General features: G+C 41.2%; 1 protein-coding gene across 7 annotated transcripts in view; it reads left to right on the top strand.

The window, feature by feature from the left end:
* The window catches only part of LOC105490448 (ubiquitin specific peptidase 8), a 78,405-nt gene that overhangs the window by 21,138 nt on the left and 38,689 nt on the right, over positions 1–18,578 (top strand). For 4 of the 7 annotated variants that reach the window (XM_071066861.1, XM_071066862.1, XM_071066859.1 and 1 more), the window contains exons 4-6: positions 5,242–5,327; positions 14,744–14,906; positions 17,989–18,031. In XM_071066861.1, coding sequence (XP_070922962.1) covers positions 5,242–5,327; positions 14,744–14,906; positions 17,989–18,031 — 292 coding nt within the window. Of the gene's footprint in view, positions 1–5,241; positions 5,328–8,087; positions 8,136–14,282; positions 14,393–14,743; positions 14,923–17,988; positions 18,032–18,578 lie in introns of those variants that run through there. The other 3 variants (XM_071066863.1, XM_071066864.1, XM_071066866.1) reach the window with 3 other exon arrangements.

Here is an 18,578-nt window from a genome sequence, read left to right as displayed (position 1 = left end):
CTCCCGAGTTCAAGCGATTCTCCTGCCTCAGCCTCCCGAGTAGCTGGGATTACAGGCACCCGTCACCAAGCCCGGCCTAATTTTTGTATTTTTAGTAGAGACGGGGTTTCATCATGTTGGTCAGGCTGGTCTCAAACTCCTGACCCTGGGTGATCACCCGCCTTGGCCTCCCAAAGTGCTGGGATTACAGGCATAAGCCACCACGCCCAACCAGGTTTTTTTGTTTTTGTTTTTGTTTTTATGTTCTTGTTTACTTTTTGCTTTATTCTTGGAAGTTAATAGTTATGTTTTTTCTATGACAAGGTTGGGAATATTTTTGTAGCTACCTCTTTTTTTTTTCCTCTTCTTGAGAAGGTAGTGAGTACATTTAAATAGATGAGATGTTTCCATTTCCATAGAGTCTCTATTGCATTTCCAAAGGGAGTATCGAGGCAGAGAAGTTCAGGTTGAGAAGCTCTCTGCAAAGGCTCAGGTAACTTAGGCCATTATTTCATATGATTCAGTAGTTCAGTTCCTGTTTTTCAGAAAAATGATTATTTTCATTTGCTGTGTCCAGGGCGCTTCATCTGCTTCTGTCTTAGAACTGTTTTTTGTTTGTTCTGAGACAGAATCTCACTTCCGTCACCCAGGTTGAAGTGCAGTGGGCACAATCATGGCTCACTGCAGCCTCGACTTCTGCGCTAAGCTGATTCTCCCACCCCAGCCTCTAGAGTAGCTGGGAGTACAGACACACAACACCACACCTGACTAATTTTTAAATGTTTAGTAGAAACAAGGTCTTACCCTGTTGCCCAGGTTGGTCTCGAACCCCTGGGCTCAATTGATCTGCCTGCCTTGGCCTCCCAAAGTGCTGGGATTACAGGTGTGAGCCACCTTGCCCAGTTGCAGAACTGTTTTTTGTTGTATTTTCTGTAGCCCAGCCTCTCTAGTGTTCTTCAAGTATGTGAGGTGCTAAATTTACTAACAAGGTATTTTCTGTTTTTTACCCTTTAAATCAGGTAGGGACTGAATATATGTCATTGAACTTCCTTAGAAACTTGTATTTTCACTCTTATACTAGAAAATGTTTGAGATTTAGGCTAGGCACAGTGGCTCACCCCTGTAATCCCAACGCTTTGGGAGGCTGAGGCAGGCAGATCACTTGCGGTCAGGAGTTTGAGACCATCTTGGCCAACATGGTGAAACCCCATCTCTACTAAAAATACAAACATTAGCAGGGCGTGGTGGTGTGCATCTATAGTTCCAGCTACTCAGGATGCTGAGGCAGGGGAATCACTTGAACCTGGGAGGCGGATGTTGCAATGAGTCAAGATAGCACCACTGCACTCCAGCCCGGGCGACAGAGTGAGAGTCTGTCTCAAAAAAAAAAAAAAAGGGGGCACAGTGGCACACCTGTAATCCCAGGACTTTGGGAGGCTGAGGCAGGCAGGTCACTTGCGGTCAGGAGTTTGAGACCATCTTGGCCAACATGGTGAAACCCCATCTCGACTAAAAATACAAAAATTAGCAGGGCGTGGTGGTGTACATCTATAGTTCCAGCTACTCGGGGTGCTGAGGCAGGGGAATCACTTGAACCTGGGAGGCGGATGTTGCAGTGAGTCAAGATAGCGCCACTGCACTCCAGCCCAGGCGACAGAGTGAGAGTCTGTCTCAAAAAAAAAAAAAAAAGGCACAGTGGCTCATGCCTGTAATCCTCGCACTTTGGGAGGCTGAGGCAGGTGGATTACAAGGTCAGGAGTTCACGACCAGCCTGGCCAACATGGTGAAACCCCGTCTCTACTAGAAATACATAAAAAATGAGCCAGGTGTGGTGGCAGGCGCCTGTAATCCCAACTGCTTGGAAGGCCGAGGCAGGAGAATTGCTTGAACCTGGGAGGCAGAGGTTGCAGTGAGCCAAGATCACGCCACTGCACTCCAGCCTGGGCAACAGAGCAAGACTCCATCTCAAAAATAAAAAGAAAATTGAGATTTAGATAAAACATTAATTTAGCAAGCTCTCTCACTAGTAGAGAAGGACACTACATTTTATTACTTATCAAAAAGTCAGCTTGTGAATAATTTTTTCAGGGTTATCCGAAAAAGCAGAGAAAGAAAATGTATTGAAAATATTAGTGTAGCAAATTCTAGATAAAATTAGAATTGTATTTTAACATTTTTGTGACTTTCTTGAAAATTCTTAATATTTATTGGTAAACCTATTTTTGTTTAGGATATCATGAAAGTTGTTTGAATTCATATGTTCAGGAGTCAGGAAAGTTCTGGTAAACCTGAGAAGCAAACGTTTTTAGTTATGTAATAATTGGATGTTATCTTTTTCTTCTATTAAAATTTTGAAAGTATTTATACTTACTTTAACTGTGCTCCTTTAAGAGCACAGAGATACATAATTGACAGGAAACCTCACTAGTATTAGGGGGATATCTGGTAGTGTGTAACAGACATGCCCAAACATAAACAATGTTTTGTGTTTAAATAGGTTTAAGCTGGGCTTACAGGCTGGCTTTTTAGTGAGTTCATGTGTAAAAATGAATAAAACAAGTCATAGCATTTTTGGTTTTACTTTGCATTTTGTGTTTATTCAGAATGATTACATTATGATTTCTGTTAAATGGTTCTGTTAATGTAATGATTACATTCTACTTTCTGTTAAGAGATTGCATTAGTAGTCAGGACATAGTGTGCTAACTGAAATTATTGTAATGTTCAATTGATATGATATTGAACAAACTGCACACTTTTATTGGAATTACATAGTGAAGGGTCCTTCTAATATATTTAGGCTTTAGAAGAATCAACCAAAGAAAGCATGATCTACTTTTAGGCTAGATAGACATATGATAACTGTTATCAACAGACTTTTTTTGAGACAGGGTCTCACTCTGCTGCTCAGGCTGAAGTACAGTGGCACGATAATGGCTCACTAAAGCCTTGACCAAGCTATCCACCTGCTTTGGCCTCCCAAAGTGCTGGGATTACAAGTGTGAGCCACCCGGCCTGGCCATCAACAGGTTTTTCTTCTTAAAAATAAGTCTTATGTTAACTGGGACACAAAAATTAAAACTTTTGCTATGTCATTCATATTCTATTCTTGTGTTACCACATACTCTTTTGAAATTTAAAAAGTGTTTAGAATGATAGATTGTTGAGCACTGGTATATTGGATTAGAGCTCAGATCCAGTTTTTCTAAGTTATAATATTTGTAAATGTCTGGCAGTTTTCTTTAGGAAAATTTAATTCTTCATATGCTCCAGGTTGTATTGTGCTACTGGACACTGGTCTTATGGGAATGAATTATTTACTGTTAGTTTTTGTTGTTGTTTTGAAATGGAGTCTTGCTTTGTTGGCCAGACTGGAGTGCAGTGGCACGGTCTCTGCTCACTGCAACCTCCACTTCTCGTGTTCAAGCAATTCTCCTGTCTCAGCCTTCCAAGTTGCTGGGACTACAGGCACGTGCCACCATGCCTGGCTAATTTTCGTATTTTTAGTAGAAACGGGGGTTTGCCATGTTGGCCAGGTTAGTTTTGAACTCCTGACCTCAGGTGATCCACCCACCTCAGCCTCCCAATGTGCTAGGATTACATGTGTGAGCCACTGCACCCAGCCTACTGGTAGTTTTTTTGTTTTGTTTTGTTTTCCTTTTTTCCCCCGTCCCGAGATGGAGTTTCACTCTTGTTGCCCAGGCTGGAGTACCGTGGCACGATCTCAGCTCACTGCAACCTCCACCTCCTGGGTTCAGGTGATTCTCCTGCCTCAGCCTCCCGAGTAGCTGGGATTACAGGCACGCGCCAGCACGCCTGGCTAATTTTTGCGTTTTTAGTAGAGACAGGGTTTCCCCGTGTTGGTCAAGCTGGTCTCAAACTCCTGACCTCAGGTGATTCACCCGCCCCGGCCTCCCAAAGTGCTGGGATTACAGACGTGAGCCACCACACACAGCCTACTGTTAGTTTTGATCTGCCTAGTTACAGAAGTTATGTTATGTTTGTTTATTTGTATCATAAGTAATCTGTAAGTTATATCTGTTTATATGGGCTGTTATATATGTTTATGTGGCTCCACCATTACAGCTCTTCATGACTGAGAGCCAAAGATGGGTACTTCTGAGCTACAACCCTTCTTTTTACAAATTATGATTATTATAATTTGTAATAAACTGTGCTAGTAGGCTCTATTTGCAAAGTCATATTGACATGTTGTGGCAAATCCTTGATCCAGGAGTCATTCAACTGACTTAACTAGCTACTGCCATGTCATACCAACCTTGATTTGAAAATATCTGATTGTAGTATCTAATGAGTGACCTCTTGGAGTAGTGATGTAAAAAAAAAGCAACAACAACTTCATTGTACTTGTCAGTAAATTATATGCCAAACCTTTTACCGTTTGCATTTTTTAAAGGTAGATTATAATTTTTTTTTTTTTTTCCCAAGACAGAGTCTCGTTCTGTCACCCAGGCTGGAGTGCAGTGGTGCAATCTTGGCTCACTGCAACCTCCGCCTCCTGGGTTCAAGTGATTCTTCTGCCTCAGCTTCCCGAGTAGCTGGGATTACAGGCATGTACCACCATATCCAGCTGGTTTTGGTATTTTTAGCAGACATGGGGTTTCACCATGTTGGCCAGGCTGGTCTTGAACTCCTGTTCTCAAGTGATATGGCCGCCTTGGCCTCCCAAAGTTCTGGGATTATAGGTGTGAGCCACCGTGCCTGGCCTAGATTATACTATTAATTATTTATTTTCTATCATTTGGTTTTTTTAGTTGCTCAGAGTTTCCTAATGTGTAAATGTATAGGTAAAGTACAGGTGGAAGCAAAAATATCTGTTTGGAACAAGTAAACAACAAATTTCATGTTGTATCTGTACACAGTTTGCTTCATTGTGAGACCAGAGGAAGAAAACTAGGTACATATTTTTAATAAGAAAAGATACTTTATTCTTGAAAGGTTTTTTTCTTTGGCACTTATAAATAACAAGAATGTTATTTATACTTTTTAATGGTGACTTACAAATAAGTCAAATTTATGAACTAGTGGATCTTTTTAACTTACTAATGGTATGAAGACATACTTTTGAGACATTTGGAGAATAAATTATACGTGTGTATAGGTTAAAAGTTTTTAAAAATCTTCCATCGTAATAAAACAAACTTCCCTTTATATAAGCACCATGAGTTTAATGATTTTAGCACTAGTGTTACATGCAATGCCCAGTACTAACAATATGGGATGGTTTTTCTATAATTTTAGGATTATTTCCATTCAGTTCTTGGACCTGCAAACATCAAAAAAGCCGTTGAAGAAGCTGAAAGACTCTCTGAAAGCCTTAAACTAAGGTACAGATATTATGAAATACTTAAAATAATGTAAATTTAGAAGATAAAAATAATATTTAAGATTTACTGATTTATATCTGACGATTCGTATAATAGTCCAATTTTTTTTTTTTAGACAGAGCCTTGCTCTGTCGCCCAGACTGAGGTGCAGTGGTGCGATCTCGGCTCGCTGCAAGCTCCCCTCCTGGGTTCACGCCATTCTCCTGCCTCAGGACTGCAGGTAGCTAGGACTGCAGGTGCCCACCACCACGCCCGGCTAATTTTTTGTATTTTTAGTAGAGACGGGATTTCACCGTGTTAGCCAGGATGGCCTTGATCTCCTGACCTTATGATCCACCTGCCTTGGCCTCCCAAAGTGCTGGGATTACAGGTGTGGGCCACCGCTCCTGGCCCCAGTATTTCTGAGTTATAATATTTGTAAGTTTCTGGCAGTATTCTTTAGAAAAATTTAATTCTTCATATGTTCTTTGGTGCATTCTGCTCCTGGACACTATGCTTATGGGAATGAAGTATTTACTGTTAGTTTTGATCTGCTTAGTTACAGAAGTTATTTAAATTTAGAAAAAAAAAACTGATTCTGGTATTTGCCATGACTTGCTTACAAGGTTTATAAAAATAATTACAAAACAAAAACAGTATGTTTCAGTTTTTAGTCATTAGTCTTTTTTTTTTTTTTTTTTTTTTTTGAGACAGAGTTTCACTATTGTTTCCCAGGCTGGAGTGCAATGGTGTGATCTCAGCTCACCGCAACATTTACCTCTCGGGTTCAAGTGATTCTGCTGCCTCAGCCTCCCGAGTAGGTGGGATTACAGGCATGTGCCACCATGCCCGGCTAATTTTGTATTTTTAGTAGAGACAAGGTTTCTCCATGTTGGTCAGGATGGTCTGGAACTCCCGACCTCCGGTGATCCGCCTACCTCGGCCTCCCAAAGTGCTGGGATTACAGGCATGAGCCACTGCACCTGGCCATTAGTCATTCTTTAAAATTTAAATTGTTTCCCTTATCAACAACATAATGTTGTCATGTAGCTCCTAGTAGATAAATTTCTGCCTGTATCTGTAGCATAAAAAATGTTAATAGATAAAACCAAAAGCATTCTCAGCAATGTGATACAGGAGAGAACAATGGAACTGGTTTTAAGTGATACAAGCTGCCAAAGCCTGGCTAGTGAAAAACGGCAAACTGAGAGATGTTTGATGCAAATAATAAATAGAAGGAGGAAACCGAAAGATTTAACCAGGGTGACATATTTCTTTCCTGGCTTGAATTTTTTTTTCACTAACAGTGTATCATATGTTACTTGTATTTAAAAATATTCTGACCAGGAGCAGTGGCTCAGATCTGTAATCCCTGCACCTTGGGAGGCCCAGGCGGCTGGATTACTTGAGGCCAGGAGTTTGTGACCAGCCTGGCCAACGTGGTAAAACCCTGTCTCTACTAAAAATACAAAAAAAGTGGCAGGCAGCTGTAATCCCAGCTACTCAGGAGACTGAGGCAGGAGAATCGCTTGAGCCCAGGAGGCAGAGGTTGCAGTGAACTGAGATCTTGCCACTGCACTTTAGCCTGGGTGACAGAGTGAGACGCCATCTCAAAAAAATAAAATAACTCTCAACTTATAAAGGAAGTCATCGAGAAAATGATTCATTATTTAGATATTTACTTTTTATGGCCTGATAGAATGGCTCATCTTTCAGTGTAATGAGGTCCCTGTTACTAAATAACTGCTGGGTCCTTTGCAATTCTAAGGCTTGTTAAATGTACTTTGAATTTTTCCTGTGTATAGGTTATTTTGCAGCTAGATGTGGAGAGCCTTTTCACTCTGTTTTTTTCCCTGTCTGTCCTCTCCCAGCCTCCTGCCCCATGTTGGTGTCTTTCATGGATATTTAGAGCAACTCTGTGTGAACATATCTTCATATCTGTCCTGTCCTAATTCTGTAATAAGTCAACCACAGAGCTCTTTTCCTCCTTTAAGTCTCTGAAATCTGCATGACTAGGATTTCTCTCTTGTCAGGCTGGCAGTCTGAGAACAGGCATGAGAGTATATGCTCTCTAGGTTTGGAGAATAGATTATAGCTTTAAAGTGAAAGCCCTCAACATCTTGGGATAAATTTTCTGCTAAATTCTGCCCAGTCATCTGACGTCATGGTCTACGACCATGGAGGCGTGTGTGCCCAGCAGGGTCCGTGGCCTGCTGTCCCGTGTCCCAGGGGTGGCTGCATGGGCTCTGGGGTGGCCACTATAGATATAGTCCCAGATTCTGAAAAAAACGCTTTAGCAAAAAGACCTAGAAAGTGGCTAGAAAACAGATTTCAATATCACCTGCCTTTAAGGAATACTTGTTAAGCATTTGTTTGCCTGTCCCATTTCTTATTATTGTCTTTTTTCATGGACACCTCTCATACCATAGACTTAATCCATTTCTGTTACATTCATGTTAGGGGAGGTCTTAGACGTAATTTTGACCAAGTCTGGAGGTATCAGAATCCTAGTAAAAGGGATTAAGCGGGTAAAATAATCACAAGTCAGTTTCAGAGAGCATGCCTTGCTCTCACTTCAGCTTACCAACTGAAGCTGCAAAGTAGGAGAGACACCAGCTCTAATTCAATTAGATTTATGGAGACTGTAGAACAAATGCAAGGTAGGCGGTAAGGTGTGGATAAGAGAAGAAAATAGGAAAAAAGAATCTTAAAGTTTTTTCATTTCTGCTCTCAAAAGGATTTAGGCTGACTGTGCTTACTTCTTAGGGCAGACAGTTCACATACTGTTCCAGCATAGAACACTGCTAGAGAAGAAATATAGAGCAGTAGGTAAGTGTACGGAGCCAGACTCCCTGGGTATGGATCCCAGTTTTTTTCTTATTAATTGTGTGAGCTTGGGCAAATTACTTAGCCTCCTTCTGCCTCAGTTTCCTCATCCGTAACTAGGATAATCATAAAACCTGCCTCATAGTGCATTAAGAAAATTAACATTTACAAACACTTAGATGGTGTCTGGCACATATCAAATACTCAGTAAGTGTTTGTACTATTTTCGTTGTTATTAATAGTGGAAGCATTCTTGTTCTGTAATACTTTTCGTCCTGGCCCTCTAGTGATTTGCATTGAGGAGGCAAGGTAAAACAGTTGCATAATTTTGCTCTTTCACTTCTGTTTCTAACAGTGAAATGATGCTGGCATATGAGATAGGCAGGAAAGTGGTGTTGATGTTTCCATAGAGATAATAGGGATACATGCTTGCTATTCTATGACCGAGTTCTTAACACAGTGCAGTAGAGAAGTGGGGGAAGTGAGCACACCAATAAGCAAGGTCCTGCTGGAGATTTGAGAATCCATTATCCCTGCATATTGCCTAAGCAGATGGAATATGGTAAAACATCTGTTTTTGTAAAATTCTATCTGAAGTTATTCAGTTTTTCTTTTCTCCTCTCACATCTCTTGATGGGTTCATCATTCACTTTTGTTCCATTTATTTTATTTTAACACACTAATTTTCATAGATCTGTTGTTTTCCCAGTAGAACTTTATAATTTATTTTGAAATATTTTCTAATTTCCCTTTCTTCCTTGACCCGTGGATCATTTAGAAATGTGTTGTTTAATTTCCAAATATGTGGGATTCTTCTTATATCTTATTGATTTCTAATTTAATTTCATTGTGGCTAAAGACATTCAGTCCTTTTAAATGTATTCTTGTTTTATGGCTCGGCATGTGGTCTCTCGGTGAGTGTACCATGTGCACTTGCAAAGAAAATGTGGTTGTTGAATATACTGTTCTCTATATGTCATTCAGGTCAGAATGGCTGATAATATTCAGATCTTCTTTGTCTTTCCTGATTGTGGGGTGGGGGTTCAAGTTGTAACAATTACTGAGAGAAGGGTGTTAAAATATTTAACTGTATCTATTTATGCCTTCAGTTCTCTCAGTTTTTGTTTCATGTATTTTGAAATTCTGTTTTTAGGCACATAAACATTTATGGCCCTTTTGGTTTCTTGATGAATTGACCTTTTTATCATTATGTCCCTCTTAACCTCTGGGAATACTTTTTTTTTTTTTTGAGACAGGGTCTCACTCTGTCATGAAGGCTGGAGTCTAGTGGCATGATCTTGGCTCACTGCAACTTCCACCCCCAAGATCAAGCGATCCTCCCACCTCAGCCTCCCCACGTAGCTGGGACTACAGGCACACACCACCACGCCTGGCTAATTTTTGTGTTTTTTGGTAGAGATGGAGTTTTACCATGTTGGCCAGGCTGGTCTTGAATTCCTGACTTCAGATGATCCGCCTGCCTTGGCCTCCCAAAGTGCTGGGATTACAGGCATGAGCTGCCACACCCCGCCCTCATCTTCATTCTTACAGGATTCTATGTTGACAGGTTTTAATTTTCCCTTTTGTCACTTCAGAGCTGCTATTCCACTGTCTTCTGGCCTCCATTGTTTCTGATACTAAGCATTTTTTCTGCCTCATTTTCATATTCTTGCTGGAATTCCAGCTATACATACGATAGGCTTTTTGATTTTGTCCAGTGAATCCCTAAGGCTTTGTTCTGTTTTGTTTTGTTTTAATCATTTTCTCTTTGTTTTTCAGATTGGATAATTTTCTTTTTTTTTTCAGACGGAGTCTCACTCTGTCTCACCCTGGCTGGAGTACAGTGGCACACGATCTTGGCTCACTGCAGCCTCCACCTCCCAGGTTCAAGCAATTCTCCTATCTCAGCCTCCCAAGTAGCTGGGACTACAAGTGTGTGCCACACACCTGGCTAATTTTGTATTTCTACTAGAGGTGGGGGTTCACCATGTTGACGAGGCTGTTCTCAAACTCCTGACCTCAGGTGATCCATGCACCTCGGCCTCCCAAAGTGTTGGAATTACAGGTATGAGCCACCACGCCCAGCCTGGATTGAATAATTTTTATCACTCTTTCATCCTTTTTTTCTTTTGAGACAAGGTCTCACTCTGTTGCCCAGGCTAAAGTGCAGTGGTATGACCCTAGCTCACTGCATCCTCAAACTCCTGGGCTCAAGCAATCCCACCTCAGCCTCATAACATCAGTAGAACTACAGGCACACACCTCTGCTCCTGGCTAATTTTATATTTTATAGAGATGGGGTCTTACTATATTGCCCAGGCCAATTCTTCCTTCAAATACTGACTTTACTTTGTCATCTCCAATTTTCTATTGAGTGAATTTTTTTCAGTTACATGTTTCAATTCTAGAATTTCTTCCTTTTTTTTTTTTGAGACAGAGTCTCACTCTGTTGTCCAGGTTGGAGTATATAGTGGCGTGAACACAGTTCACTGCAACCTCAGCTTCCTGGCATCAAGTGATTCTCTCACCTTCACCTCCTGAACAGCTGGGACTACAGATGCACACCACCAGCCCAGTTAGTTTTTTTTGTGTTTTTTTGTAGAGACAGGGTTTCACCATGTTTCCCAAGCTGGTCTCAAGCTCTAGGCTCAAGCAGTCCTCCTACCAGGGCCTGCCAAAGTGTTAGGATTCTAGGCATGAGCCACTGCGCCCAGCCCAATTCTAGAATTTTGATGTGGTTCTTTTTTATAGTGTCTATTATTTTTTTGCAGAGATTTCCTATTTGTTCATTTATTGCAAGCACATTTTCATTTATGCCCTTGAGCATAGTTGTAACAGCTGCTCTAAAATCTTTGTATGCTAAATGCATCATCTTAGAGTCAGTATGCAGTGCCTTTTCTTTTGTTGTTGTCCTATTTTTCTTTTTTTGGTACTAGTAACTTTGGACATTGTGAATGATAAATTTATAGGCTCTGCACTCTTCTTTGGTCCTCTGAATAGTAGTCATTGTTGTCGTCGTCATTGTTGTTGTTTTGTCCCAATAAGCAGTTAACTTCGCTATACTCAAACGAAAAGTTTTCTGTCTTGTCTATGGTAAGTGGCAACTGACATTCTTTTCAATTCTTTTAGACTTAGCTGGTCGCCTTAGTATCTTTCCCAGGTGTGCTTAATTCAGGTGTCAGCTGGCAATTTGGGCAAGTCTATACAAAGAATTTGGAACTCTGGTTCTCTGGGATTGGGGTTTCTATTGGAATTTTAGCTGTTTTCAGCACTGAGGCCTGCCTTAGGTGTGAAACCATAAAAAATGGGAATCTTACTAATGCCCTTCGTTTCTTTCAAGTGTCAACCCCATCTACTTTCTTCCTGATTATGGCAGTTTTCCAATCCTTCAGGTAGTTGTAGGTCATCCAGAGGTTATAGTTGTGAGCGGTTCAGAACAATGGAAACTACTAAGCCATTACCAAAATTAGAATTCTCTCTCCTACCTTTATTTTTTAAAGGATAGCATTTTTAAAATAGTGTGTCATAATCACCATGTTCCTATCAATATTAGTGATCATTTCAGTCAATGGAATAAATAACTCAGAAGGAATTGCTAAGCATAAAGATAGAAATTAACTTCTTAGGCCAGGCAGGGTGGCTTATGACTGTACTCCCAGCACTTTGGGAGGCCAAGGTAGACTGATCACAAGGTCAGGAGTTCAAGACCAGCCTAGCCAACATAGTGAAACCCCGTCTCTACTAAAAATACAAAAAAATTAGCGGGCCATGGTGGTGGGAACTTGGAATCCCAGCTACTTGGGAGGTGGAGGCAAGGAGAAACACTTGAACCTGAGAGGCGGAGGTTGCAGTGAGCCGAGATCCCGCCACTGCACTCAAGCCCGGGTGACAGTGTGAAACTGTCTCAAAAAAAAAAAAAAAAAAATTAACTGCTTAATGGCTGAACATGGTGGCTCACACCTGTAATCCCAGCACTTTGGAAGGCCAAGGAGGGTGAATCACCTTAGGCCAGGAGTTCAAGACCAGCTTGGTCAACATGGTGAGACCCCTTTTCTACTAAAAATGCAAAAATTAGCTGGGCACAGTGGCATGCGCCCGTAATCCCAGCTACTCAGGAGGCTGAGGCAGGAGAATTGCTTGAACCCAGAAGGTGGAGGTTGCAGTGAGCTGAGATCATGCCTTTGCACTCCAGCCTGGGCGACAGAGCAAGACTCCATCAAAAAAAAAAAAAAAAAAAAAAAAAAAGAAATTAACTGCTCAGATATTTAGAGGAGAAGCCCTATTTTCCTAATATTTCTTTCACTTGAGGAATAACACAGCTTTGTGTGACATGCTGATTTCTTCTACAAGAGCTAAAGATGTAATTCTTGTTCGGTGCATGAATGATCTTATTGATAGATGGCACATTTTTGGTCACTATTAACATGATGTTGAAAATGTGTGGTACCGGGCCGGGCGCGGTGGCTCAAGCCTGTAATCCCAGCACTTTGGGAGGCTGAGGTGGGCGGATCACAAGGTCAGGAGATCGAGACCACAGTGAAACCCCGTCTCTACTAAAAATACAAAAAATTAGCCGGGCGCAGTGGCGGGTGCCTGTAGTCCCAGCTACTCAGGAGGCTGAGGCAGGAGAATGGCGTGAACCCAGGAGGCGGAGCTTGCAGTGAGCCGAGATCGCGCCACTGCACTCCAGCCTGGGCAACAGCGTGAGACTCTGTCTCAAAAAAAAAAAAAAAAAAGAAAATGTGTGGTACCAAATAATTTTGAGTTCAGAAGTCATCTTTAAAGTAAACTTAAAATTTTAAATATGTGAAGCTGGCACAATTCTTTGAATAGTCACCTTTTCTATATAGTTTTTTCTGTTTATTTAGAAATTTTTCATTTTGGAGTATTCACTCAAAAGAGCATATAAGGCTGGGTACGGTGACTCACACCTGTAATCCCAGCACTTTGGGAGGCCGAGACGGGTGGATCACCGGACGTCAGGAGTTCAAGATCAGCCTGGCCAACATAGTGAAACCCTGTCTCTACTAAAAATACAAAAATTAGGTGGGTGTGGTGGCACACACCTGTAGTCCCAGGTACTTGGGAGGTTGAGGCAGGAGAATCACTTGAACCCAGGAGGCAGAGGTTGCAGTGAGCCGAGATCACGCGACTGTACCCCAGCCTGGGTGACAGAGTGAGACTGTGTCTCAAAAGAGAAAAAAAAAAAAAAACACAGCCAGCCACAGTGGCTCACACCTGTAATCCCAGCACTTTGGGTGGCCGAGGCAGGTGAGTCACCTGAGGTTAGGAGTTTGAGACAAGCCTGGCCACATGATGAAACCCTGTCTCTACTAAAAACACAAAAATTAGCCAGGCATGGTGGTGTGTGCCTGTAGTCCCAGCTACTCAGTAGTCTTGAGTCAGGAGAATTACTTGAACCTGGGAGATGGAGGTTGCAGTGAACTGAGATTGCGCCAATGCACTCCATCCTAGGTGACAGTGAGATTCTGTCTCAAAAAAAAAGAAAGAAAAGAAAAAAAGAGCATATAAAATGTAAAGATACAATGAAGAATAATAAAATGGAAACTATTGATTCATCTTTTACTAATTATTGACCCTAGTCAATTATTTATTTTTTTCCTTGTTCTGTCTTCTCTTTCTCTGTCTTTAAATTTGAAACTCACAGGCATTGCCGAGCATTGATAATTAGGGCAAACAAGATTGCAGGTCTATGGTAACATACAGTCTGTCCTGGCAATAATAGCAAACATTGCCATTCATTCATTCATTCATTTATTTATTTAGAGATGGAATCTCACTCTGTTACCCAGGCTGGAGTGCAGTCACATGATCTTGGCTCACTGCATCCTCTGCCTTCCCAGTTCAAGTGATTCTCCTGCCTCAGCCTCCCAAGTAGCTGGGATTACAGATATGCGCCACCACGCCTGGCTAATTTTGTATTTTTAGTAGTGATGGGGTTTCACCATGTTGGTCAGGCTGGTCTCGAACTCCTGACCTCACATGATCCGCCTGCCTTGGCCTCCCAAAGTCCTGGGATTGCAGATGTGAGCCACCGCACTCAGCCACCTATAATTTAGTAGGGAATAGTTCTAAATTCCTTGGATATCTGCTAACTGTAGTTCAGATAACTGTTTAACTGCCAACAAGTTGGAAATTTCAGTGAAGTCATCCTTTAAAAAAACGTAACTTGGGACTTTGGTAATACTTTCCACTGCTTTTTGAATGCTCCTTTTTACAGTTTTATCCTAAATTATAAAGTAAGTGTGATATTTGGGCTGTTTCTTTTGCCGAAAGAATTAGGATTTTTTCTTTGAAAAGCAAATTGCAGCAGATTTGAATCAATATAAAAGGTTGAAATTAGTAGGAGAGAAAGCAAAAAGGACTAAATAACTTCAACTTGAGAACATACAGTTTTTTTTTAAGAGTTCTGGGCAATTTGAAGTAAATCCACAAATGACCTCAGGCGGCAGATGTGTGAATTGTGGTGGAGGGAGAAAGCATGTAGCCATGAAATAACTCAAGGCAGGATACTAATTTTACAGAACTGAAACTCTAATTTCCACAATTAACGCCAATAAAAGACAATCTTGACTTATTTTTTCAACTAGATATGAAGAAGCCGAAGTCCGGAAAAAACTTGAGGAAAAGGACAGGCAGGAGGAAGCACAGCGGCTACAACAGAAAAGACAGGAAACAGGAAGAGAGGATGGTGGCACGTTGGCTAAAGGTTCTTTGGAGAATGTATTGGATTCCAAAGACAAAACCCAAAAGGTATTTCAAATTTAATGTGAGTTAAAAGACCATTTCTGCTTATCAGATGATTTGCTTAAAAAGAGTTGAGATACCACTATAAAGTTCTTTTAGGCAACAAGGATAAAATTTAATGTTTTAATTAGAAATTTATTTAAGGCTGGGCATGGTGGCTCACGCCTGTAATCCCAGCACTTTGGGAGGCCGAGGCAAGCAGATCACCTGAGGCCAGGAGCTCGAAACCAGCCTGGCCAACGTAGTGAAACCCGATGTCTACTAAAAATACAAAAGTTAGCTGGATGTGGTGGCGTGCGCCTGTAGTCCCAGCTACTAGAGAGGCTGAGGTGAGAGAATCGCTTGAACCCGGGAGGCAAAGGCTGCAGTGAGCCGAGATCGTACCATTGCACTCCAGCCTGGGCAACAGAGCAACTCTGTCTCAAAAAAAAGAAAATAATTTGAATTAAATATTCTAGCCTCAGTTGACTTCAGATTTTTCTATGAATTTCTATAGCAATATTTTCTGTGCATTAATTCGTTTTTTAGCAGACATTATAAACTTAATTAGAGCAATAGAAAGATCATTTGAGCTGAGCTGTGATTTATTATATCTGCATCTGGTCCTGTGTCAACACTTTTTTAACCACTCTGGGACTGTTTTCTTGTTTCCCAAATTATAGTATTGAAATAGACGATTTTTAAGTTTCTTCTTTCTAATCATGTAATTTACATTAAAAGATTTAGTATACTACTTTGGTACCAAGGCTTTTATCTGTTTCTGAGGTCTCATTCTTTTCATTCTTTTTCCTTTGCTTTCTCCTCCTTTTTCTCCCCCAGTTTTCCCCTTTTTCTCTCTCTCTCTCTCTCTTTTTTTTTTTTTTTTTTTTTTTTTTTGAGACAGTCTCATTCTTGTCGCACAGGCTGGAGTGCAATGGCGTGATCTTGGCTCACTGCAACTTCCACCTCCTGGGTTCAAGCGATTCTCCTGCCTCAGCTTCCCAAGTAGCTGGGATTACACCCGCCACCACACTCGGCTAATTTTTGTATTTTTAGTAGAGACAGGGTTTCACCATGTTGGCCAGGCTGGTCTCCAACTCCTGACCTCCAGTGATCTGCCCGCCTCAGCCTCCCAAAGTGCTGGGATTACAGACCTGAGCCACCGCGCCTGACTCTTTTTTTTTTGAGACAGAGTTTCACTCTGTTGCCCAGGCTGGAGTATAGTGGTGGGATCTCAGCTTGCTGCAACCTCTGCTTGCTGGGTTCAACTAAATCTCCTAGGCCTCAGCCTCCTGAGTAGCTGGGATTACAGGCACCCACGACTACCCCCAGCTAATTTTCATATTTTTAGTAGAGATGGGGTTTCACCATGTTGGCCAGGCTGTTCTTGAACTTCTGACCTTAAGCAGTCTGCCCACCTTGGCCTCCCAAAGTGCTGAGATTACAGGAGTGAGCCACCGTGCCTGGCTTCTCTCCCATTTTTTCTCATCTGTTTAGTGACTACTTGTGGTCTTTTCAGCTACATCATCTCTTTGCCAAAAGCTATCAGTGACTTAGTCTGTAGCTGCCATCTATCACTGTACCTCCCTTTCTTTACCTCCTCGGAAACTATCTTTCCTAAAATATAAGTTGAAATCCATGGGAAAATTTCTGCTTTGATTTTTTTCTTAGGCATTTTGTAGCTTTTAGTTATCATTCTGTGTGGATCATCATCCCTTTCATGAAAAAGTCATTGTTGCCTGGGTGTGGTGGTTCACACCTGTAATCCCAGCACTTTGGGAGGCCAACGTGGATGGGTCATTTGAGTCCAGGAATTTGAGACCAGCCTGGGCAACATGGAAAAACCCCGTCTCTACAAACTTTTTTTTTTTAAATGGAGTTTCACTCTTGTTGCCCAGGCTGGAGTGCAGTGGTGCAGTCTCAGCTCACTGCAACCTCCACCTCCCGGGTTCAAGCGATTCTCCTCCCTCAGCCTTCCAAGTAACTGGAATTATAGGCATGCACCACCATGCCCGGCTAATTTTACATTTTTAGTAGAGACAAGATTTCTCCATGTTGGTCAGGCTGGTCTTGAACTCCCAACCTCAGGTGACCCGCCCACCTTGGCCTCCCAAAGTGTTGGGATTACAGGGGTGAGCCACCACGCTTGGCCTCTACAAACATTTTTTTTAAAAAATTAGCCAGTTGTGGTAGTGCACACCTGTAGTCCCAGCTACTCAGGAGGCTGAGGTGGGAGGATCACTTGAGCCCAGGAAGTTCAGGCTGCAGTGATCATGCATCTGCACTCCAGCTTGAGCATTAGAGTGAGACCCTATCTCAACAAAAAAGGTCTAAGTGCGTCCTTTGTTTCCCCATCTGTAAAATGAGTTAGTACCTTACAGGATTATCCCATGTTGTCTTGGTTAAAAAATGTAAACTACATAGGCCGGGCACGGTGGCTCACGCCTATAATCCCAGCACTTTTGGAGGCTGAGGCAGGCGGATCACAAGGTTAAGAGATCAAGACTATCCTGGCCAACATGGCAAAACCCCATCTCTACTGAAAATAAAAAAATTAGCTGGGCGTATAGCATGCGCCTGTAGTCCCAGCTACTCGGGAGGCTGAGGCAGGAGAATTGCTTGAATCCAGGAGGCGGAGGTGGCATTGCAATCCAGCCTGGCAACAGAGCGAGACTCTGTCTCAAAAAAAAAGAAAAAAATAAACTACATAAGCAATACTTTGTATTAGTTCATTTTGCTTTAATTATGTGGTGGAGGACACTGAATTGGATAGCCAGAATTTTTGTTTAATTGTAAGAAGTACTTTCTAATAAAATTAAATATTAAATTTCTGTAGCAGTTTGTGCTGTTAAATTGTATTTGGTCTTTAAATGAAGTAAATTTTGAGGAAAAGTTCTATGATTCTGAAAGGTTGCTAGTTATTTTAGTTGTTGTCTATTGCCAAAGAAATCTTTTATTATCATTATTATTCGTCCGCATTTTTATAAAAAGCCAGTACTCTGCACACTTCCTTTCTTAGAGTTTACGTTTAAGTGAAGTAAATGAAGTATTAAAGTTGAATTTTTTGTGTCTATGAAAGTTGAAACTTTTTTTTCCCCCTATTTAATAGAGCAATGGTGAAAAGAATGAAAAATGTGAGACCAAAGAGAAAGGTAAGTGTGTACAGAAAGAGGAAGTTGTCTTAGGTTCTGACTGAGATCTTTTGATCAGAATAAGCATCAGGTTTTATACAGTGAGATTGTCAGCATCGTTGTCTAATCTCTGTGTAAGCTTCATTATTTTTCCTGGTCTGTCCGATTATACTGAAAATGTCTGAGGTTATTTTTATGTATTTATGGGGGATATTTTATGAATAATTTTAACCTTACATGTTAAACTGGTAATAGGCAGTTGAAAAATGTCAAAACCAAAGCTTGTACTTGTTTTCTTTTCAAGATGCAGTTTAGCAATAATGGCTAAGAGCATGGACTCTCAGTTCGAATACTGGTTCCCCCTCTCCCTTTCTGCGTAGTTTTCAGCATGTTACTTAAACATTCTACCTTTGTTTCCCTGTCTGTAAAGTGGAGATAATAATAGTACTTATTTCATAGGGTTGTTGTGAGAGTTGAATGAACTAATATATGTAAATTCTTAGAATACATGGTAAACTTTAAGTAGGACTTATTATCATTTATGACTAGGTTGTAGATTTAATTTTTT

Source organism: Macaca nemestrina, chromosome 7 (assembly GCF_043159975.1).
Source record: "Macaca nemestrina isolate mMacNem1 chromosome 7, mMacNem.hap1, whole genome shotgun sequence".
In the NCBI taxonomy this organism is placed as follows: domain Eukaryota; kingdom Metazoa; phylum Chordata; class Mammalia; order Primates; family Cercopithecidae; genus Macaca; species Macaca nemestrina.
This window is presented reverse-complemented; position numbering and strand designations above follow the sequence as displayed.